At 38.5% G+C, this 24,928-nt stretch overlaps 1 protein-coding gene across 1 annotated transcript; it reads right to left on the bottom strand.

The window, feature by feature from the left end:
• Nucleotides 1–7,861: 7,861 nt before the first annotated feature.
• Nucleotides 7,862–23,592, bottom strand: TMEM38B (transmembrane protein 38B; the record flags this gene model as incomplete). Its single annotated transcript, XM_062599742.1, has 6 exons — nucleotides 7,862–9,243; nucleotides 10,855–10,972; nucleotides 13,005–13,092; nucleotides 14,190–14,374; nucleotides 17,317–17,473; nucleotides 23,370–23,592. Coding segments are annotated over 6 exons (981 nt in total), but the record flags the coding sequence as incomplete, so codon positions are not given.
• Nucleotides 23,593–24,928: the final 1,336 nt, after the last annotated feature.

Raw genomic sequence — 24,928 nt, 5'->3', positions numbered from 1 at the left:
AGTTGAGCAAGGAGCAGATGTTCAGCCTCATAGCAAAGAAGGCCAAAGTTATCCCAGCCTATGTTAGGAAGATCATTGCCAGCAGGTCAAGGGAGGTGATCCTTCCCCTTTATGCAGCACTGGTAAGGCTCCATTTAGAGGACTCTGTCCAGATCTGGACTTCTCAGCACAAGATGACCTGCTGGACCAAATCCAGAGAAGGACTGCAAAGATGATCAAGGAGCATCTCTCATATGAAGAGAGGCTGAGAGAGATGGGACTGTTTAGCCTAGAGAAGCTTGGTGGGGAGGTGGAGGGGGAGGAGGAGGAGTCTGATCAATTTGCATAAATATCTGATGGGAAGGTGTAAAGAACATAAGGCCAGACTCTCTTCACTGGTGCCCAGTAAGACAATGGGTGCAAACTGAACCATAAGAAGTTGCACCTGAACATAGGAAAACACTTTCTTCACTGTGTGAGGGTGTTTGACCACTAGAACAGGTTTCCCAGAAATTGTGGAGTCTCCATCCTTGGATATATTCAAAACCTGACTGGACACAGTCCTGGGCAACCTGCCCTAGCTGACTCAGCTTGAGCAGTAAGGTTGGACGAAATGATCTCCTGACATGGCTTCCAATCCAAGTAATTCTGTGATAGATGATGACAGCAGGAAAAAGAGTAGGTAAAGTAGGAACAATCACTGCATTATGTATGTGCTTAAGGGAGCAGCATGGCTGAAGTGCTAGCACAGAAAAAAATTAAGAATATCCATTGCATAGGAAGACTTTTAAGAGGACACTTAAGAAACCAGCTGTGATTCATGCTACTGACAATTACGCATGTCATTTCGTTCTGCTCTTACCCTCTCCAAATCCCCACTAGTAGCAAGATGTTCACAATAATGTGCAGCCAGGAATTGCTATGGTAAATCCTATTCTCCAGCTGGATTCTCAGCCTGTCCATATGGACCTTAAATACATGTTGGAAAAGCCCTAAATAGAGTGCTTACAACACAGAATGCAACCAATCAAAGATTTCATGGCTGAGGACATAAAGGCTTTAAAATATGCCCAAATATGCATGTACATAAGAGGTTGTCCTCCCCCTTCCCAAATTACAGTAAAAAAAAAAGCCCAGGTACATGCAAATCCAGAACGCAGCACCCATTTGCACCTGACCAGGAGCCAAGAACATTTGGTCCCTCAGAGGATATGCTCAGTGCTGGATCTCCAGGCCAAGATTTGCAAAGCTGCTTTGGAAATATGCACACTCAAGAGGAATAAGACATTAAATCCTTTCAGCACTTTCAAGCATCCTCTATTCAAGCTAAAGCTTTAAATGAGCATAGTATCTAGTTTCTCCACTGTATTGCAATACCTAATCACACAGGGCAGAAAGCAGGGTGTGCATTTTGAGCTTACCATTTTTAATATATTTTAAATGCTTTTGGGCATATGAAGCCAAATCTTTTGATAAAGAAATGCCATTACAGTTGGTGACAGTCATGCTAGAGGAGATTCTGACCCAAGATTTTTCATGGTTTAATCTGAAATTCCTTTGGCAAGGAGCTTCAGGAATGACTGCAAAATGGCTCATATCAAGCTCTCCAGACAAGTCAACAAAAGCATTCAGGCTGTTTCACGGGTTACACTGGACTCATCCAGTCCACCCGTTTCATGCTGAATGGTCCTACATATACTGGCTGTATGAAAGTGCTGCTCCATTGTTATAAAATCAGAGATAATACAAATTTGTGCATTTTTTCTTGATTGTACAAATCAGGAAAAAAATCAATAATCTCTTAATACCAAACCATTCAATTCAAGATTTCAAAATACAGTATTTTCACAGCAATTTTCCAGCTAAATTTTGATGAAATATTTGCATTGGAAAAAAAAAGCATTTTTGTGGAAGAGTTTTATAGACAAAAATATTTTAACTGAAGGATTCATTTCATTTAAAAGTCTTCTTTCTTAATAAGATAGCTCAAAATAAAAACTTCTGCCAATAAATAAGCAAGTGGATAGAACTCAGTTGAGGAATTGACTTCTTGATGCAAATATTCATTTTGATTAAGATCTTCTTTAAAATAACATTTTCCCATGATTAACTAAACACCAATTGCCCATAAAAATCTAATACTTTTAATTAAAATGGGTGTACGATCAGCTTTTTCCAAAACAAAACCTGATTTTTAATGCAAAATAAAGCATTTTAACAGCTTTTTTTTTACCACCCACAGTTAAAAACAACTTCCATGACGATAGTTTTATTATAAAAAGTATTTACTTTCAGTCAAGTCCATTTTCAGCTAGAAAAAAATCAGCAGAATCAACAGAACAACCTTGCCCAACACTAATTGTAATAATTTGTGTTTCTTGAACATCCTTTCATATTAGTTCCTGCAAGCATTCTACAAGTAGCAGCCTGAACTGCACAGATACAAAAGAGTAACTTCCATTTTACAAAAGGAAACAGTAACAAAAGCTAAGGCATTCTTTTCTGAAGTAAGTATAAACATTATCATAATGAGGAATCAGATCAAAAGTCTCTCTAGTGCAATAGCCTTTTGTTTACCTGGAAGGGAGAGACACTACCATCACAGAAAGTGGATTTTCTTTGATGAGGCTAGTTCTTCACATTCTGGGTGTGCTGATCCTTGTAATTTCTCCAAATGAAGGAGTCTCAACTGCCTTTTTTTTTTTTTTTTTTTTTTTTTTTTTTTTTTTTTTTTTTTTGTAGAGGGGGATTGTTTGCCCCCTTGCCTGGCTGAAAGGGGCTGCCAGCAGTGGATGCACATAGGAAGTCTGAGAATGGATCAGGCAGGTGCCTGTCTGCAAAACCTTCCCACCTACCAACAACACATGATAATATGGGGCCTGCCTAAGTCAGAACAGATACAGAAGTGTTTTCCACTTTTAGCATACACAGTTACCTGTGGCAATGAGTTCCACCACTTAACTGCTCATTACTTAACTAAGTGGCAGGTTTTTTTGCTTGCCCTGAGCATCATCTACTGCTACCAGTTAAAGCTATCTTGCTGCTGTATTGTGAGAAAATCATTCCCTGTGCACCTTCTCCAGATTCGCTTGTGATTTTACAGACCTATGGAATAGCTGGCATTCTTCTCTCCCTTCCCCAGGCTTATTTTTTTCTGCTAAGCCATTCAGGCTCTGTGCAGAAGACATTCTGTAATTCTGACAGATTTTCTTCCTTTTCCTTCTGCCATAAATAGGAGATCTAGTAGACACATGTCTGATGCTCTTGGAGAAGCAGTAACTAGCTCCATACTATCCTCACTAGAAGTGGGTAAATTCTGTGTTGCCTGAGAAAACTGCTTTACTGCATATCCAGAAGCAAGGATGTATTGTACCAAGTGGATCTTGTTCATCCTGCTCCTTTCTGCTTCTCTGATGTTAATAAACTGGTCAAGCATAATTCCATTCTCCTCTACATCATTTCAATACGGTTCTTAACTTTGCAAAGTCAAAAAAAGAAAAAAACACTGCACTGTGTACTGTGTAAAGATTCCAGAAACACATCTCATATTAACAACTTGAAATGCCTAATCACATTCTTGTACTTCATGCTGAAAACATATCCCCAGGGATCTTACCCAGCTTGACCTTCTTATTCATTGCTTTTCCTCACAGCACTGACACTCTAGTTTCACAGACGTTCATGCAGACCAGGTACAGACTCAGAAATACAGCACATCCTCTTATGTCAGCAACAGTGATATTGTGCTAGTGTTAGAACCATATTCCTAGCTCACTTTTTGACAACAGTCTGGGTTTCTTCTCTTCCTGTAGTAACAGCATGCTGCTTAGCAGTTCTAGGAATTATTCTACATTGCCCTGATGCCTTCTATGCTTTCAGCATGCATCAGCTTAGTCTCAAGCACTTTACCTTTGTGCTCTATTCAGTCTGCATTTGTGGGCAAAAACACATTCAAAGCAATGCACAGTTATTTGTTTACTGTATCTATATACAGCAACTTCTCTCAATAGTATTGCTTTTTTTTCAAAATTTCTCTGCTTTTCTTATCTATTCTTAAGCATGGGTGTTGAGCACTTACAACTTTTTGTTTGGTAAACTCATTAGTGTTTGGTATCTGCATGTTCTTAGGATATACTAGCATTAGGAGATACTAGCAATGTAGTGTCTTTTTTGACAGCCTTTGTTTTTCAGCCTCTTCTAAATTTAATGAGCCAATTCTTGCCAGACTTGCTCAAATCTTCAGTTTAAAAAAGCAGGATCATTAGGTAAAGATTATGTCACCCAAAAAGTGACCACATTTGATTGCTATGGAATTATTCTTTTGGCAAGGTTGTTCTAAATAAAAAACAGCTAAAAGCCACTGAAATTGTTCTTGGGAGATCCATTAGAATCCAGTCTGATCCTGAATATTCTAATCTAGATGGCCTAATATACAAAAAATGCATATGTATACTAGTTACAGAGGAGAATACCCAAATTGCCAGAATGAAAATCTTAGGAAATGTGACAGAATACTTTAAAACTTGTATTCAAGTTCAGCGATTGGGTCACTAGCTCTCCTGTGTGTACTATCAGGCTCTGAAATATAAATTGATTTAAAGAATCCACATGCTCCATAAAAGACACTGCAGAGTGAGCAGTATTCACTGCTGATACTGCTTCCTGACATGCTGCTTCTCAGCACTGTTAGTGGCGTTTGCTATGAGCCAAACATATCATTTAGAGCTACCTCTCCTCACTTTCAGCTGCCATACTGAATTAAAGGAAACTAAAAATATATTAGAAAATTGGACTGAAGCCAAAGAACACATCTCCGCTACTACACAGGCAGCTGCTCCAAAAGATAGGTATCCTTCTCATACTCCATTCTTTTCCTTGGCTCCACTTGGAAATACTAAGTAAAGCTCCAAGTCTCTTTGCTGTTCCAAGATTTTGTGAGGAAGAATGTAAAAAACAAGGAAAAATCTCCTCTTTTGGGAAAGAACTCACTTTCAGGGAGTTAGAACCGGGCTTTTGTGCATGACAGATGATTGGTAAACAAAGATAGCAAAGTTTTCATAAAAGCAGTATCTGACCTACAAAATCACTCCCTCAAGAGAGGAGTTGCCACAAAACTGAACTCTTCAGTACCAAACTCAGTACTACTTGGATGTTCTCAACATTTTTCTATAATATTGGAAGAACTATATAAATACATGAGTACAACTAACTCACCAAAAGCAACTTTTTAATTGCCTTGAAGAAATACTCAAATTCCACTGACAGATACTCCAAAATACTTCCATACAATTCCACGAACATTTCAGGAACATAAATGTAATTTTTGGAAAATAGAATGTCTACCAAAGAACTTTGGATCAAAAATTATTCAATGATTTATTCCAAATTTGGACCCCCCAAAAATCAAGGAAGAATTTAATCCACTCTTTGCTATTCAGCTGTTTGATGAGTTTCTAGTTTTAAAGAAAGGATAAAATCCGACCCAAGTAAAGACTGCTGATTGAAGTGATCATATCAAAAGGCACCATTTTGTATATATTTACTTTATACTGGAAAACGCAGACAAAAACCTCAATAAACCTTCAGCCAGAGGCACTGAAGTATCTAGCAAAACCTGTTTCATACTTTCAGGGTCCTTTCGTAAGTCCAACAAGCCACTGGCACTATCAGCTTCCAGATTAAGTAAGGCTGTCCGTACTACTTTGAGAGCATGCTCCAATAACCTTGAAGAGACATTTTATCAGCAAACGAGGCTGCTCCTCCTCCACGGAAGTCATAGGACATAGGCACGCGCTAGTTTATCAAACCAGGCTGCAGTTTTTGCCTGGTCTCACATTTTGACTGTCAAATGCTGCTTGTAGTTTGGAGACGAAACTCACTTGCAGATCAGTGTGCAGCAGACTGTTCCTGCATCAGAAGATCTGTACCATTCTCCTTAAGTCTTCATACTGCCACTTGTTCCTCGATGGACATTTTCACATATTTCACAAAGAGATTTTGCCTGCTTGATGAGGTAGTTTTAACACAACAAATGTAAAGTATTATTTACATCACATTTTTGATCCTCATCTTAATGATGTCAAATGCTGCTTCTCAGTTGCTATTCTTTACAAGACTTTGTTTAGAGGTTCACTTTACAAATGAAGATTATTCATTCTGAGTAAAGCTTGCAAACACTGTTTAGCTTTTGGGAGCTCTTACAATTTAGCACAGCCCTTACGTTGAGCAAATTCACATTACTATTGAGGACAAAGCTTGGAATTCTTAAACAGTTGTATCTTGCCTAACAACACAGCACTGAAGAACAAGCTGGAAATGAAGACATTATCTGTATAAGATTCTCCTGTCTCTACTTCTACACAGTAAAATGAAACAAGGGAAACAAAGAAAAGGAAAGCAAAATGAATTTATCACCTAAGTGACTCTGGTTCTGTTCATTAATCACATCATGCAGTACTACTTGTTACAGAACTTGAGCATAAACGCAGACTTAAAACTGCAATTGGATTAATCAACAGGAGGCCTTTGAGCAAGAATTGAACTGGCGTGTAAGAATTCCTTCAAGCCTTAGTTTGGATTAGCACAAGAAAACTATTTCTAATTTTAGCAGACTAACGATAAAATTAGGTACAACTATGCAGTTCATATACGCAGGTCTGCTGAATCTGACTGATACTGCAGCAAAACAGAACAGATCAAAGTTTAGCAGAGATATTGATCTATAAGCAGGAAAGCTAAGAAATACGTATTTTGTGTTTACTTAAGGTCTCCCAGACCAACTATATTCAAATCTCCTCTACAATTCAGGCTTAACCATAAGCAAATGGTTCTTTTTTCACTAAAAAGTGAAAACTGACTAGTTCTTCAAACAATATAGTGTTCTTTCAATACTATTCAATATAGTGTTCTTTTCAGCACCTGTTGTACAGGAATCTCTGAGATCTTTAAATCTGAAGACTATTTGTTTTTATGGTGCTTACAATAGGATATTTTCCAGCACAGTTTATATTCTATCTCACACATGTTTTAGCATGCTTTGTATTTAAAATACGCGAAGAAAAATATTTCTCTTTTTTAATTTAATAATCTTTAAGTGCAAAATGAATACAAAACCATAAATTTTTCTTCAAATTGTAAACTTGTTTAAGAATCAGTCCTAAATATAGCTTCACATTTTGGGGGCTAAGGGTAGCCAGTTATGAGTCAAGGTTTCAGTTATGCAGTGCAGTTTCATACCATAGAAAATATTGTAGATTTCTTGTTATCCAGAATGAACAATTACACTTTTTCAGAAGCATTAAAAAAGTTAACTGCAGATATCTAAGTCTTGCTGGTGTTACTGTGTAACTACATGATCTAGAAACTAGAAAGTTGCCAGCTTCAAGTTTATCCATACATTCATTATACCAAGCTACAAGGAACTGAGACACCCTATCAGCAAGGGAGTGCTCCAAGCACATAACTGGACTTAGAATTTTAGTGTAAAATGTCAGAAATATGACTCCTATTTTGTCCAGAGTTTTGCAGGATTCTCCCACCTCCCCCCATCATCCTTCTATGCTGAAAAAAATCATTGTTTTAGTTTTCAAGATACTACACTTTTGTTATGAAGCTGAATTCCAAACTGAGGAGGAGTTCAGTCATTTTGGTCACTACTATAGAAACGTGCACAGGCACAAGTCACTTCTTGGTATTTTTATCATTTTCATTAAGGACAGCACTGGGGCAGATCCTTCTAAATTTAAATGTGTATTTGCAACTGGAATTTTGTTTTCTCAAATCAGATTTCAGCAGGATTTTCCTTGGCACCCCTGCATAAAGATTAAAATGTCTCCTTTTCCTAACAAGCACTCTCTAAAGAAGTACTCTCCACAGACGAAGATTATTTTATAAAAATATATTTAATTTGTTCTTTAAAAGGGCACATCAAATAAAAAGACTCTTCTGAAAAGTTCTATTCTTATGAAATGTAACATCTCTCAAACATGGCAATTCTCAGTTCTGAAGTGTGCATGACTACTACAGCTGCTGCAAACCATGTGCAAAAAAAGTAATAAGAAGCAAGCAGTTTTCAGCAAGTGCTAACGAACAGTTTCAGTGCATCTGACATTAATAGTTCCTCTCCAACAGCATCATAGGTAATTGTTACATACTAGTATTGATATTTACTAACAGGATACATATTAGGGTAGAACTCATGAGGAAACAGGCAAGCATACTGACCAGTTTTCTTTCTAAGAAAAGGTCGACTTTGAAAGGAAAAGAAAAGTGTATATGCTTGGATAAAACTGCACGCAGACACACCTCGTCCCAGTAAACTGTAAGATACTACAAACCACATATTATATATTAAAAATGGCTATGTATCAAATGCTTAAAAAGGAAGTGTCAAAGTGGACCTACAAGAACATCGAAATGCTTCTATCTGCCACTGTAAAGATTTTTAAAAGTACCATGTAGTTCATTTTTATTCTAAAAATCAGAAAAATGTGATAAATATTTGAGTAAATGAAAAACATCTAGACCAGTGCAGTGTCAGTTACAATAGTAATTCAGTTATTTTCTAGTTAAAGGCATTTGTTTTGTCATTTTCATAGGACTGTAGTGCAATGTGGTTAAGTCTTACTCAGATGAAGACTAACTAATGCTTTTCTTATTTGGGACAGGCTACTGTGAATATTTGGCAGTGCAAGTCCATGTTATTCAAATGAAATATAAGAATCTAGAAAGAAGTGGTAAAATAAGTAATATCTTAGAAAAGATAAGCTGATTGTCACATTTTCAAACTATCTTTTCAGCATGTATTTAAACATTATCCATAAATATAAAATTTAATAAATTTAACCACTATAAAAATTAGTACTTTTTAAACTTACAAACCCAATGTGTGCATTTAGACATATGAACAGTAGTTTACAAAAGACATCTGAAAGTAAACAGCACCGCAGTAGTATACAGCCCTGTTTCCTCCTTATACGCAACAAATTTCTCAGTCAACATAATGTGAAATACAAACATCTTCAAAGGTTATGACTATCAAGGATTTTAATCCATTTATTCTGCTTTCTTTGCCTGTCGTTTCTTTACACCATCACGGTGCTGTCCAGAGGAAGACTGGTCGCAGACTGAAGAGCCATTCGAAGATACAGCACCTTCACCCTTCACTTTGGATGGTGTCTCTTGCATTCCAAAGAACATATGGCCTAATGCAGCCTCAAGGGGAGCAAATGGAGAAGATGTAGATCGTGTCAACATCATTGTTACCTATGAAAAACAAGGATCACGTTGCATTAAAAGCTTTAATGCTTTCACATTGATTGGAAACATGTTCAGGATTGAACCAACATACGGCATTTCCAACTTCCAATATAAGCATAAGGAAGCCACGCCACCAAGAATGGAAATATGCTCATTTCACTTTAGCTCAAACTGATCAAAGAATGCTTTTCTTTCCAGCTTACACTCCTCACACAGCTATACACAATGTACACAAAAAGTTTTTTGTATAAGGTTACTGAAATTATTCTAAGAGTACAACACTTAATGTGATACAACTAAGATGAAGAGTTATATTCATCTAAGTTCTGTATCTTATGTTCTGAATGTACTGAAAAACAGTTGAGCAACTGACAGAGCAGAACAGTTGAGTTCAATTCTAATCAAACTAATTTGACGTGTAAACAAACATATTTAGGTGCATACACCTAAACGTATATGCAGAAAAAAAGCCCAGCCAGATATTAGAATTCCAGACACACTCTTCCATTACACAAAGCTGAGGCTGGCAACGCTTACTTAGATGGGAATTCTTTAGGATACATAGTTAGGAGTCAGGATAGATAAAACTGTTTTGTAGATGCAGATATTGAACCAGCCTGTATTGCAGCAGTTCCAGAGACAGGAACAATTTTCTAAAATAAAAAGACACTACTGCAGGACTACACTAGATCCACAACTGTTGCTTGACTAGTTAAATGGATGCTCAAGTTCCTTAATGGCAGGAAGACTATTAGTTTAAAAACTCATGCACTGAAGTACAGTTTGACAGCCAGTTTCTGAAGATAGTTGTAATCTGTCACTTCTAGAATATCACTCCTTTTCTTCTTCACTCCCAACCATCCCCAGATCAGCTATGCTTCTGTTTCTTTTGATAAATAATCTTGAGCATCATCCTGAAGTCATGGCTCTCAAAAGCAACTTCTCTGAAATTAAATTTTGCAGCTACTTCACACAAAGGAGACTGGTAGCCACTATTTTAAAACATTCTCTAGTCTGATCATTAACAGCAAGTCAGAAGCTCTTAAAATTGCTACGCTTTTGCTAATGCAGAGACTACACTTTTCTTATTAGCTAAGAATCCTGAAGACAGACATTATTTTGGAGATGAACAAGAGTGAAGAGATCAAAAGAAATTTAAGTTACAACTACTTCAAAAGGTGCACTTTCTGTTCCCCAAACACTTACACTGCAAATACTTTAAGTCTGATCAGTAACAAGTTGGTTTGCTTTGCAAACCTACAGGTATCTGTGTATGTTCAAGGAAGGGACTAAGCAGTTAGAAAAAGGCAGAAGACAGTTTATTTCCAAAAACATCAATTTGTTTGAAATTATGGACATGTAAGTTTGACATATCAACTCTAAGGTGCCAAAATTCCTGACCCTTTCTTACCCCACATACTGAATAGTATCAGATGATTAGGTCTTTTGTTCTGCTTAGGTACAGAAGACTGAGTATAGGCATAACTAGCAGGTATCCTCCAGGTCCAGAAGTAAGCATTCTAACTTATGGTAGAATGTTTGAGGACATCTTTTTGCTCTGAAATACCAATAAAAAATATTTTCAGTTGTTTATATATAATACTTTAAAATTCATACCTTGGTGACCACAAGAAAGATGGTATATAAAAACACGAGGTTGTGTCTTGCTATTGGCAGGTACCGGCTATGCTGCAGCGTGAAAAGAACTGCTCCTATCAAAGTTACCTTAACAGGGCTGGAAATAAAACAGATCACGTTAATTTCTCTTCTCTACTTTACAGGGAAAGCTGTCATGGCCCGGAAAGTAATAAAGCATCTCAGCATGCAAAATAGTATTTCTGGCTACAAAAGATGAAAACTTGTGATAACAATGAAGTGGAGAGTTTCAAAACCTACTTATTATTAAGCTAAGAGGTTTACTCTATAAACTAGGATTTTGCTTTTTATATTAAGAACAAGCATCAAGTTCACCATTACTTATACACACACCAAACCCTTAATTCCTTCTGAAATCAAAGAGCATCCTAATGCCTCTATCCAGACCCTGTATACCAGCTTGCTCGCCTTCATTCTCCCTTAATATACTCCACTGAAAAATTAAATGACAATGTATGAACTCTTTGCACTGAATTTAAAAATAAGCGACTCTCTTACACTCCAAGCATTAGTTATTCTAAGCAGTTGCTGAAAGTGTCAAAGAACAACTTTGTTCAAGTTTCAATCCATTACGACACCCAAGTTCTAAGGCTGAAGTCAGCTTCCAGTTGACTTGAGCCAGGCCTACATTACTAAGTTTTGCCAACATAGCTGTGTTGACTTGAGAGATGCACAGAAGTACATCTTCTAGCTGATTTCACTGTGATGGCAAATCCCATGATATATGCACAGTAAAACAATAAGACAGCTTTGGTTAACTTTCTCAAGCCATTTAAAAACTAATACTGGCAGAAAAATTCTGTGCATTTCTTAAGCTGCATCTACAATAGAAAGGTGTCATTCCTGTTACCACAGACCATCTACTGTAGTCACATTCCTCACTGTTTCTTCAAGAACTTGTCTCTTTACTTCATCTATTTACTGCATTACTGCATTCCTGATCAGGAAGTCAAAAATACAACCTTGTTTGTATGCACATGCATTTCATGTGTTTGCAGAGCATTTTATTCATTTAACTTCAAAACTTACTTCCATTTAATCTTCCTAAGCTATTAAAACAAATTAAAAAACAAACAAAACAACCAACCAACCCACACTTTTGAGCTACTTAAAACACATCAGTCAGGAGAAAGGAGAGTATGTCCAAATTCTGGCACAGTCAGTAAACACTGTTCCAGTGCTGCATCTGCTAAGTACAGTGATATTACTGACACTGACAACTTTCTTTTGGAAGTTTGTTTCAAAGGCTGCAGCCACTTATGTATTGGCTGAGGGAAATAAATTCTAATACCTAGTAATTCAGAAATAACTAACAATTAACACAAGCTCTAAAAAGTTAAAATATATTCCAATGGAATATAAAGTTCTCTTCTGTCACTCTCTGTTGCTAAGGTTGGCAGTAGAAAAGCAAGATACTATTTTATAAATAATCTTTTTTAAAGACAGGAGAGTTCACAGGAAGAAGGGAATTTTAAGAAATGACCACAATGAGCTTATCTGCATATACAACAATAACTTGTGGCTTTCTAGTTTGTCTCAATTCTCACTTTATCATAGAAACTAAATTGGCATCCATTTAATATTCTATTCTTTGCTTTTGCAAAAAGCAAAGTAGCATTTTCTGTCTTGCAGTACATGAAGGATGTTGCTGTCTTTTTACTATATTGAATAACAGATTTGTACATTCTCTAATTATCAATATCTTTTGAGAACAATGCTGGCAGAAAAAGATTGGAAATCTTCAAAGGAAACCATCCAGTGATGTTCAGAACATGCATCAAAAGTGCAAGCTGCCCATGTATATTTGTGGAACCAGATCAAGGCCATGTTCAAGACAGCTTTTACTACTGACTCAATACTGCTTTCCAGTAACAATTTTTATTGATTCTTCCTATTTGGTGTTCTTCTGTTGTGACCCTAAAATAAGTAAAACATTTGCTGAAATGACTAAAGTTTATCAATTAATGTTTTACAAAATATATATCAAGTACAGATTAAAAAAAAAAGTAGGAAATGTTTATAATCTGAAAATTTGATCTGAAAAGTTAAGACTCAATGTAAGCAGTTAGCAAGACAACTGTTAACATATTGCAGCCTTTTTAAAAACTTACTAGGACATCTTCAGTAGTTCATTGGTTTCAGGTTTCCACACTCCTCTTACCAACTGCTCAAAGTTGGAAATTAGGCCACCACCAGCTCCTGAAATTGCAGAGATTTACAGCAAGCCTCGAATGGCATGCTATCACTACTGCAGAGCATGCTGTTGCGTTCAAGAAAACTCCAGTTATACCAGGTGCCATAACTGGTACACAAAGCTCAGACTTACAGAGTATAATCCAGTCTTTCATATGTTCATGACTTGAGTGACCAAAATGAAACCTGAGGTTCAGCAAGAACTCAGTAAAAACCTCAAGTTCACCTTCGTGTGATAACATAAACACCTGAAACTGACACACTCGTAACTGGAAAGTATAATGCCTGAAATGCCAAAATAAATCTGCAGAGAAACTTCTATCATTTCTTTCTTAGCTAGTCATTTTAATACAGATAGTGGAGACCTTCCACAAGAAAAGGTAGATGCACATTTTTACACTAAAAGATTGTCATGTTAAGAATCTGGCCAACGACATTGATCTCTATCATAAATTGGAAAAATATGTTAGACCATCAACCCATTAACACATGTTGTTTCCCAGAGCAGAACAGAGTCAAGTAAATAGAATCAGTCATGCTATTATTTCCTGAAGTGGTTTTAATTACGGAACCTTAAGTTTTGTTGCTATGAAGTTAGTTTCCAGAATCATACTCAAAATACTGAAGGCAGGCAAGAGGATTCCTTCTTGTGTTTAAATCAGCTAATGTTTGCAAGACAAAGTTTTTAGAAAAAAAAACCTCTCTTCTTCAGTCACGTGCAAGGAAAACAGCTCTGAGGAACTACAGTCTTAGGAGAGTTTAGTTATAGCACTGAAGTTACAGGAGAGAGCAATTTCCTTATTATCATCATCATTTTCTTATTGCCATCAAATGCTCATCCTACAAATCCTTGCAAGACCACCAGAAGGGGTAAGATGCACTTCCCTCAAAGCCATTCAATGACATCCTTAAACCAGGCAAAGAACAAACAAAAACAAAAAATTGCTGCACAGACTTTTTCCCTTGAGGGGATAACAGACTACATTAGGACTATCATACCCGCCACAGTAAGGAATGATTCTAGAGTTAAGCCAAAGGGCAAGACATTTAAATACCATTCCAAAACATCACAATTTATCAGAACAAGACATTGTGTATGTTACCTCTGGCCCAGCCCACAGCTACCATAACAAGCCAGGCATTTTTGAAGTGACTGTCTGCATGTGCAATGCCAGCCGTTATTTTCCAAGTCCTGGTCACTTCTTTCATTCCTGCAACCAGAAGCCGAAGAGGTAGAAATGCAAAGCAACGGTAGAATGCGTCTTGTGGGCAGTAAAATACAAGATACCTGAAAATTGTAATGAAAAAAAAAAAAACAAGTTACGAGTCTAGAAGTGTCTTTACTAAGGAAATTACTTCCTAACAATCCTTTAAAGATATTTTTTGAATGTGAATAGTAGTGCTTGATATAGTGCCAATACCTCATTGAATTAAGTTAGATTTAATAGAACAAATTCAAAACACACTTCTGAGCTTTTCGCATCAGGACATACGCTAGCTGAAACTCTTCTCACTGCCTCACTGTCACAGAGAAACTCCATTTTAAAAATTCATTAAAGTACATGAGAAAAGGCTTCATATTTTACCAAACATTCTACAGTTTACATCTCATGTTTACATAATTCAAGTTATCATATTATCATATGACGTTCTCTGTATTTCTTGCAGGATTGCAGAAAAATGGTAAGTTACACTCTAACATCATGCTTTTTTACTGCCAAATGAAACACGCAGCTATTTTCAAACACATTTCACATCTTGGTAACAACAAATTCTAGTTTTTCTAGCTTGTCAATTACAAGCATATTTCCTTTTTTAAAGTTTGAAAAGCACAGCATACAATTTCAGAAAATGTTTTATCAACTTGTTTTTAAAACCCAGTAATGTTCAAGATGGCTAACACTGAACTCACAGTAAATTTTTAAAACATCAGGTTATATTGTGTTTTATTATATCTCCTCAATCATACAGAAAAATTCAGTTCTTCATATCAGCAGTCCTTGAATATCTGTTGAAGATTAAACATTTGTGTTACTTCAGCAAAGGAATATGAAAGCGATAATGAAATGATGGCATGGAATGAAAGAATGCCTTTAAAAGATGGCAAGGATACTTTTTCAGAACAATACTGGCCTTTCGGTTTAGGCTTCTCAGCTCAATCCTGTCTACTAAAAATTTCTAATGCTGCATCCTTATCCTGAATCCTCAGGCAATAAGTCAGAGATGCACCTCTTTCATCTAGGTTACTTCATTAAAACTACTAGGAGACACCACATTTAGGAACAGTCATAGTTCATGGTTCAAGAGCTTGGAAGCATGAAAGCACTCAACTTTTTCAGGAAAAATGCTTATCTTTTACAACAGAATGTCAAGAAGACATCTCTACAGAAAAGCAAAGTTTAGCTCAAGTCCTAGTTCAGTATTTGATTTTGCTGTAACAAATAGAGTACCTTACCACTGCTTCTAAAAGCTTCTATAGCATTTTCTCTTCAGGACCTTCCAGAATATACGACACAATAGCCTGTTTTTCATATATAAGAAAGTTATCAGAATTTACATTAATAGCTGGATATTGCTCCAGTGTTCACATTTAGCATTATTTTTGAGCTGCCAATGTTCCTTCCCCTCTTTGCATACAGTAAATTCAACTGCCTTTGTATTCAATAATCTTCGGTTGAAATGGGAGTCAAACATATATATATCTGTATATATATATGTATACACACACACACACACAAAGCTGCTACTTTTCAATGGCTACTGCAAATAGTCATATAATTTAGGTACTCAATACCCAACACTAACCAGAATTAATTTTCAACTGAAGAACATAGGTTTAGGACACTAAAGCATTAGCAATTGAATTGAACCTGGCATTGCCATTCCACTACAGCACAGCCTGCACGCATTGCTATTTCACCACAGCATAGCCTCCAATTTCGCCTAGCATCAACTGCTACCAGTAGATGTCGCTGTCCTACAAGCTATTTAGGAGCTTTTTCTAGGCATAGCACCCTTTCTTCAAGTGACTCAAGACAAAGAATTAAAGTCATTATAATAACGAAGAAATAATTCTGTAAAGCTAGAATAGCAAAAACCTCATTTTATTTAAGTACAGAAAATCACATTTTACCACATTAAGTTCAGCTGAAATTATGCTTTTGTTTATTTGTACGTGTCATTTGTTAAAAATAAGAATTGGTGTTGCCTGTAGCACTCCAGACAGAATTTTTTTTTGGTTCATATTAATGAGCCTTATTGCTGTCCCATATTTAATCGCATATTATTCACTTCATTGATTTGCTTAGCTGAAATCTGTCTGCATCCTCCTCTGCAACATGAAGCTAACACCTATATATGTATATCACAAATTTTCATTTTAATAAAGTTGCAATTATAAAACCTAAAGGGTTACAAAGACAATTGACAAGACTGAAAACAGGCAACACTCTACCACTTTAGACTTTCGGGTGCAAAAATACATGGCTGCTTATAAATTTTGTAAAGTTTATGGGTTTTTTCTAAGAGCACTTTCTGGAACAAATCACCATGACTGTTAGGCCACACTTACATGGAAATAACTCCACTGCTATTTTTAAATTCCAAAACAAGCCAAACAGCTGCCTCTTTCACATACCTAGCTTCCCAATCAGCTCTCTACTGACTTTCCTGCTTTCCCATCCATTTGGAAAAGCAATATCAGGGAAAGGGAAAAAAAAAGAGAAAAAAAAATAAAAGATGTTAGGAAGCAGAGACAAGCAGAGAGGAAATAAGATCCCCATCCCAATTACAGAAAAGCTCAAAAACTTTCCATCAGGCAGATTCTGGTCTTCTAGAGCTACTGCTGAAAAACTGGACTCTGTTTAAGACTCACTTATATCCAGAAAAACAATAGTTGAAGTCCATTTTATTCTGGAATAATATTTTCAGCTATTTGATCAGGTATACTATAAAAATCTAACAAAAGAGCCTAGTAACTGAGCATTCATTAAACAACAGCTGGAGAAGTATTTCATAGAATCATAGAATCATAGAATCTGACTTATATAAAAAAAGAATCATTGAAGTCTCTGCAGAAGTAATGCAAAATAGCTGGTATGATCAAAAGATAGTGTCCAGAAGCACAACAATTGAGTTAAGCTACTAATTAACATGGAAGCTTGAAGGCATTATCAAGTATAGGTTTCTCAGAATCAAAAGTATCTATCTAACTCAACTTTGTCTGCTTACCAGACTGAAGATGCCAGGAGAATATTTGTGCCCTTTGCCAGAAATGCTACTGGAGGTTCTGCAAGTATCAAGGAAGACAGAACAGACCCACCAAAGCAATGAAGCATAGCACTAAACCAGCATGCAAGTGGACTTCGGACTGACACTTCCACCGCTCCTGAAACACAAACACAAAGATAAACAGAATTAAGCATCAGAGAATCAAGTTATGTTTTAAAAGTCGGTATTTTTCAAGTCATGCTGTTCCACATGAAAAATCCTGCAGAGATCTGTAGCCTTTCACAGTAAATGTTTTCATGAAAGGAAAACTTGAGATTACACTGATTTAAGCATATGCTATCAACAGAAAAACGAAAGAATGACATTGCGTTTTTCGAGTATTTTGTGGGTGGTTTCAGTATACCTATTCAGCTACAAGGAAAAAAAAAGCTTTTGGAGCATAAGCGAGAGGGTTCACCATTGCTAAGTCAGTGTAGGTATATAGTTGCTTGCAAATTTGTATTAAAAATATATAAATGGCTCTGCTGAACTAGGCAAGATTGTTATTGCCATGGCTTCCCTCCATGGTGTGCTCTTTGGGGGTATTTTACAACTTCTATTTCTGCTTTTAAGTATTTCAGTATCACTGTGATATTGATTTTAAGTGATTCAATATCACTGTTTTTCTTTCCTCTTAAACTTCTGTGTTTGTTGGCAAAAATGAAAGCACTATCCAAAATAATCAAGTAAATACTATGTTTCACCTGTACCCGTGAACAGAAAATAAAAGTTCCTGAAAGTTCCGAAATAAATATAAGCTTACCTTGTCACTAAAATCTTGGCAATTTGCTTTAATTTATCTGTAAAATTATTTACCTCTTTAAAATTGCAATTCAACTATACAGAAGAGTTGCCAATATCAAAAACTGTTGAAGGTAATGGGAAAAGTTAATCAGTTCCAGGAAGAAATGCCATTTTATCAAAGCCAGTAATATCCACATGTAGTTATTTTGCTATTTTCTTCCACTTTAGAAGTCAACACTGCCAGAACTTCCCCTTTACAAAGGTGAAGAGTTCAATTTGTTTGAACTGATTCCATTTTCCATAGTTCACAGGTTGCAGTTCGCAGAAGTAGAAAATGAAACCTATTTATTGCCCCAAATGAAATTCAACTTCTGGTTGAGAAAAGGAATGGAGAAGCTTTTGATTTTTCAAGAATTTTTGCAGAAAAGGGAGGGTTTTACCCAAGATTACATATTCAAATATGTCAAAAGGAATACAGCACTGTATCTGTAATTCACTTCAGATGAAGTATTCACAAGACACTTCCAGTTTTAGTGCTGATAGACATCAAATATTCCAACACTGTCCAAACTCCTCTCAAGTAAAAGATAATTTATGATAATAAACACTTTCAATTATGACAGACTATTTGAATACAAAATAACATCTAAAATTTTAAGTATTTCATGATTTATTTTCCATACTGTAATACCTGCATTCTAAGTCAGTTCCACTTAGCTATTTTAGACAAATGACAATACACAGTAACAGAATCAGTAAGGTTGGAAGGGACCTTTGGAGATCATCTAGTCCAACCTCCCAAAGATTTCCTGGTGCTGATTCCACTGGGAACAACACCCAGGAGCTTCTGCATGTAAAGCAGATCTGATAACCACTACAATAACAATTATATTTGTGTGCAAAACATTAATAGGAGAAAATTACATGATCCCACCAATGTTACTTAACAGCAGATGTAAAAAGATAAAGTGGGCCATTACATCCCAATCCCTGCAACAGAATGTAGACCTATTTTCACCAGCATATTTGAAAAGGGTAAAACATTGTATAATATTAATAAATTGTGCCCATTAGACTGAGATTTCTTCAACAAGAACAAAAAAAATAAGCTATCCAAAACTGTAGACAATCTTTGCATTCAGAAAAAAATGCAAAATATAGCAAGTTGAAATTCACTGGTTCCTAAGAACTCTGGTTGCTTTCCTCGCTCACGTACCTATTCCTTTTTTTGGTGACATAGACTCATTACAAGTATTATATATTTGCTATAGTATGAAAGGACAGAATTCCTTTAGAACTATTAGAATACAATATCCTTTCCTCATATTCAACAGTACTCTCTTGAGTAACCAGTCTAATTGCAGCTGTGGCATTAAAACACAAAGTTGCCATTTTAAGGAGAAAAACCTCAGATTTTACAGGAGAACAAGAAAACCCAGTTAATGGAAGCAACCATTGCAAATCACAAGCCACAGTGATCATGTGCTAGAACTGTGGAGTACTGTTAATGGATCAGCTGTTGCATTATTTACAAGCTTTAGCTCCTGGACTGATTTAATACAGAGCGCTTTACAGCAATCTGTTCCTGGAGTGAAACTGATACCCAGATTATGACAGGACCTTCCACTTCAAATCCTGTCAGTTTCCAAACCATTTTTTTAAAAAAAAAAAAAAAAAAAAAAAAAAAAAAAGCTTACACTACAGATATTCATCATTATATTATGAGGGTGCAACAAAACACTAGTTTTAAGGAAGAAGGATCCTTACTGATCAGATTCAACAAGGATTAAACTGGTTTCTGTTGTACCTTTGATGTCACCATTTCTAGTCCAATCTGTCTTCTATTCTACAAGCGTAATGAAAAATATTCTAATGATTTTTCAATTCATATACTGAAGATCAGATTAAAAGAAGATTTTTTTAAAAAAATTAATGAAATACTGGAGTTAGCTATCTGTTCTGTTCTCAACTCGCTTCGCTTCCCCTTCTTTCACCAGTCAGTGTTTTTCCATTCTTTCTTTCCACCACAACTAACAGCAAGCAGTTGCCCATTTTGAGGCTACATGTATAGGAATCACTTTCATGAAGTTTCATGGCCTAATGACAGCAATAGAAGCTCTGAAGCAGAGAAGCTCCGGATAAATTCTTACCAGACTGCACACACAACTACTATTAAGCAGCAGTGTTTTAATAACAGGAAAAACCCTAAACATGCTGGAGCTTTTAGGAGACTACAGTATCCACTGCTGCCTAGCAAAGGTCTTGCAACAACACTGGAGTTCTATTGCATGTGCTCTGTTGGAAAGTGAGCATGACTTCATCCCCTCCTCACTCACAGCAGCAGCTATAAAGGAAAGAAAGAATCAGCTGCTTTCTACCTCTTGCTGACAGCTCTATCGTAGCTCCAAAGATGCTTCTGTTAAGCCTTGAGGAGAGTAGGGCAGCTGGAAATCAAGTGAACATGATCAGCCTGCCCTCTACAAGCCAGCTTCACATCAAAGCATGCAAATATTTTCCTTGAACTATTAAGTGTTAAAGGACCAGAAACTGGTAACTTCGCTGGACTTCAGGATTTTTCTGCTAGAGAGCATTACAATTTCTTTGCTTCAAATAAGAACCTATTGCAGTTGTATAAATGCATTCTATTTATTACTGTTTTTTGCCCCATTGCTTTTTAAGTTATTATAAATCTCAGCATTGCTATCTAAGTTACAAATGGGAGGTAGCCTTTTAGAAAACAGTTCGAGTTTTAAGTAGGGCACACATGGTCAAACAAGTGGTCATCTATATTTGTCCTCTGAAGCATCCTGTAAAACAAATGAGGCATCATGCAACCATGTAGGGTATGTCCTGCCAAAAGGCCACTATTTCTGCAAATGGTCTATTTTAGAATATAAAGATAAGGTTTCAAAAAAGCTGAATGCAGTTTTTGATGTTGCTCATTTGCTGTAATAATAAAAAACCTTGCCAGTAAGCTATTTTTGTAAGCAGGATATATCTGCTTTAACCTTTCCAGTATGTTATAAAAGAACAATCAGGCTATTTCACTTCATACCTGAAGAATAAACTAGTAAGACTTTTAAAAGTTTTTGTAGCAAACTTTTTCTGAAAGTTTTTCCTGTTTGACTGCATATGTTATAAATTAAGCTACAACATTTCAAAAGTCAGATTTAATTTAACAAGACTATGCCAGAAAACATGACTTCTCTTCTAATAACACGGTTATGCCATAAAAAATTTACAAGGAAAAATGAAACCACCACATTCCTTGGTTAAAGCACAGCTAAAGGAGACTAACTAAAGGATAGCTGTGGCTATCACAAAATCTATTTCTCTTCCTAAATTAGGTAAAAATTAGCTATATTTAAAGAATCATATCAAAATATGAAACTTCAAATTGTTGATATTTTCTTAATACCATGTGTTGTCTCTTCATCTCCAAAAAAGAATGATTGTCACATAATTAACTGGGTTACAAAAAAGATTAATTCCAAAGCAGCTTCAAATATCCTAACCAAGAACTCTTGGTTTAATATACATGCAAAGCAACATGCTGCTTGTCACTGCTGTAGTTTGCTAGCACTAGTGAGAGAGCAAGAAAATCTTGCTGGAAAGACTAAAAAATTCCCAAGTAGTATGTGCATGACACAAATATCCACACTGAATCTGATTTTAAGCAGTTTAAGGGTTCATATATTAGTAAGACTGCAAGCTGGTATAAAACAAATGTCACACTGACTTTACCACATACTTCCTGTGACTAGCACACACTCAGAATCTCAAATTATCCATCCATGACATACATCTACCCTTTAAGTTTCTAAAAAAGAAAAAGAAAAAAGAAAGGTAAGCCCTAGAGGATGCTAATCAATGAGAATACTATCCATCCTGAGTATTTCATAATTAATATTAAATCATAACTGAAAGAGAAATAAAATGCTAAAACTGTTTGCAGGTGAGCAACAGACCAGTAATGTAGTCACCTGAATAATTCTATTAGAGGCTACTCAAAAGTTCTGAACCTTCCAACTATTAGGCTGAGAAGGAAAAAAGTAATATTGTTGACATAGATCTGACTAGCTACTGACAGTACTTCAACTGTCCAGAAGTGCTGTCTTATTAAAAAGATTAGCAACGTGGAAAAACACCTTCCATTCTCGTGTTCAAATCTTGTCCTTTCTGGAAAAAGGTTTGAAGTACAGTATAATATTAAATGCCGTTACCTAAAAAGACTTTTTTGTACAGTTAGAATAAACAATGTCACAAGTCAGCACCCAGAAACAACTTCAGCACTAGCAAGAAAATTTTGTTATGTTAGCATATAATCAGTCTTTTTATTTTTCTGAGTGCACTTACTAAGCAGGAAGTAAAAGTCCACTTCAACGCACTCAGGAAGGAACCAAAGAATAAGCTCTCATTAATAACAAACTTAAAAATTTGAAGCAGAAACTCTCAACTCTGGGAGGGACAACTACAAGCTACGTTTGAGGTTAACAGTGTACAAGATTACCTAGAGCAGAATAAATGGGACCTGACATGTCATCATATGCACTCATTCAAAATCCAGAAGCCTGTTTTCTGAGAATGAAAAGCTTTGTTTTACAAGCTGTATGTACAGTATGAAAAGTAACATACTAACACAGACTCTGCCCTATCCCTTTAGATTCTGAACGCGTATTTACTAAAAGAGAGAGGATTGTAGTAACAACTTTCTGCATAACTAGGGAACCCCTGTCTGAAGGAACTGTCCTCTCACCTCGCAGGCATCTTATCTGGCAACAAGTCATTGGCACGCTATCTGTGCTCCTTCTCAGCAAACGCATATCTGATCTCGGTGGTTTCACCCTTTTACGCTTGGGGCTTTTTAATCTAAAACTGCAACAGAGTTTTTAACCAAGCTCCTGGCTCCTTCAAGAGCTTTTCAAGTTTCGAAGAGGCAGGTGAAGTTTGACAGGACACCTCCTAAGCGGTTTCTGCGGCCAACTGGGTGATACTCGTCAACAGACTGATTAGTGGGGGCTGCAGACTGTCTCCCTCGCGGGTTAACGAAGGACTCCTGCATGGCGGCTTAAAAACGGCACACAGCCATGGGCAGAGCTCTCTACAGCTTCACAAGCGGGACGGGGCCGATCTCCAGAGAAGAGCCCCCGGAGGCGTCGCGCACCGGCCGCGGGCCGCACCGCCGCGTCCCCGAGCCCCTCAGCGCCGCGCACGCCCCGCGGGCACCCGCGGCTCGCCCTGCCCCGCCCGCGCGCCCAACCGCCCCTCACCGCGCTGCTCCTTCAGCGCCATCACGGACGCCACGTAGTGCGCCAGGTCGAAGAAGGGGAACATGGGCAGGCGGGAGAAGAGCAGTGGCACCTGCCACAGCTCCATGGCTGCGGGCCTCCGCGACCGGGGCGAGCGCCGGGAGAGAAGATGGGCGGGGGGGGAGGAGAACGCGGGAAGCTTGACCCCAGCCGACCGCCGTCGGCAGCGGCCGCCGGGCGGCGGGCGTGGCGAGGGGCGGGGCGAGCCGCCCGCCGCGAGAGGGGGTTGGGGGCGGGGCGGCGGGTCCCAACGGCCGTGAGGGGGCGGGAGCGGCGGTGGGGGGCGGTGGGTCCCAACAGCCGTGAGGGGGCGGGAGCGGCGGTGGGGGCGGGGCGGTGGGTCCCAACGGCCGTGAGGGGGCGGGAGCGGCGGTGGGGGGCGGTGGGTCCCAACGGCTGTGAGGGGGCGGGAGCGGCGCGGGGGGGCGGGGCGGCGGGTCCCAACAGCCGTGAGGGGGCGGGAGCGGCGGTGGGGGCGGGGCGGCGGGTCCCAACGGCCGTGAGGGGGCGGGAGCGGCGGTGGGGGCGGGGCGGTGGGTCCCAACGGCCGTGAGGGGCGGGAGCGGCGGGTCCCAACGGCCGTGAGGGGGCGGGAGCGGCGGTGGGGGGCGGTGAGTCTCAACGGCTGTGAGGGGGCGGGAGCGGCGCGGGGGGGCGGGGCGGCGGGTCCCAACAGCCGTGAGGGGGCGGGAGCGGCGGTGGGGGCGGGGCGGCGGGTCCCAACGGCCGTGAGGGGGCGGGAGCGGCGGTGGGGGCGGGGCGGTGGGTCCCAACGGCCGTGAGGGGCGGGAGCGGCGCGGGGGCGGTGAGTCCCAACGGCCGTGAGGGGGCGGGAGCGGCGCGGGGGCCGGCGGGTGTGCGCTTTTCCCTGGGTGGTGAATGTAGGCGCTTGGCTCCGCTTGCCGGTGGGGGTCGTACCCTACGGATACCCTCAGTCTGTTTAAATCGGCAGCGTCCTGTCTTCTCGGCCTTGACCGCGTAGAACGGCTCGTCCTCTTCTCTCCCGGTCTTCCTTCCCTCTTTGAAGACCTACCATCTAAAAAAGTCGTCGTTTGCCGTTTCAAAACACTCCGATATTCCTGGTTCATGATTAGTTTGTGACTGGTCGCAGTCCCCAAAGTGTTCCCTACGCAACTGCTTACTGGTCACTGCACTTACCAATTGTAAGTGTAACAACATGTCTTTTTGCCCCCCCCCCCCCTTTTTTTTTTGCAAGGCCCCTTTTCCATCTATTTTGATAGTAAGGAGCATTGCTAGCTGTTCTAGCGGTAGGTTTGTAGGTTTGTAGTGCACGGTATCTCCTGCATCTTCCTTGTCCGTGGGACAAGTTAACTTGTGAAAGAAGAAAATTAAGCTGACTTGACAATGTTCTTGACAAATGCGTGTTAGCAGTTGCTGGTGTCCTCATTTTTTTCAGCCTGTTAACTTTTTTTTCTGGAGATTGCAATTAATTTTACTGGTTTATAATTCTTTGGATACTTTTTTTCCTGCTGAAGAAGACACCATGTTTGTCTTTTCTG

Source organism: Rhea pennata, chromosome Z (assembly GCF_028389875.1).
Source record: "Rhea pennata isolate bPtePen1 chromosome Z, bPtePen1.pri, whole genome shotgun sequence".
NCBI classification, from domain to species: Eukaryota; Metazoa; Chordata; class Aves; order Rheiformes; family Rheidae; genus Rhea; species Rhea pennata.
This window is presented reverse-complemented; position numbering and strand designations above follow the sequence as displayed.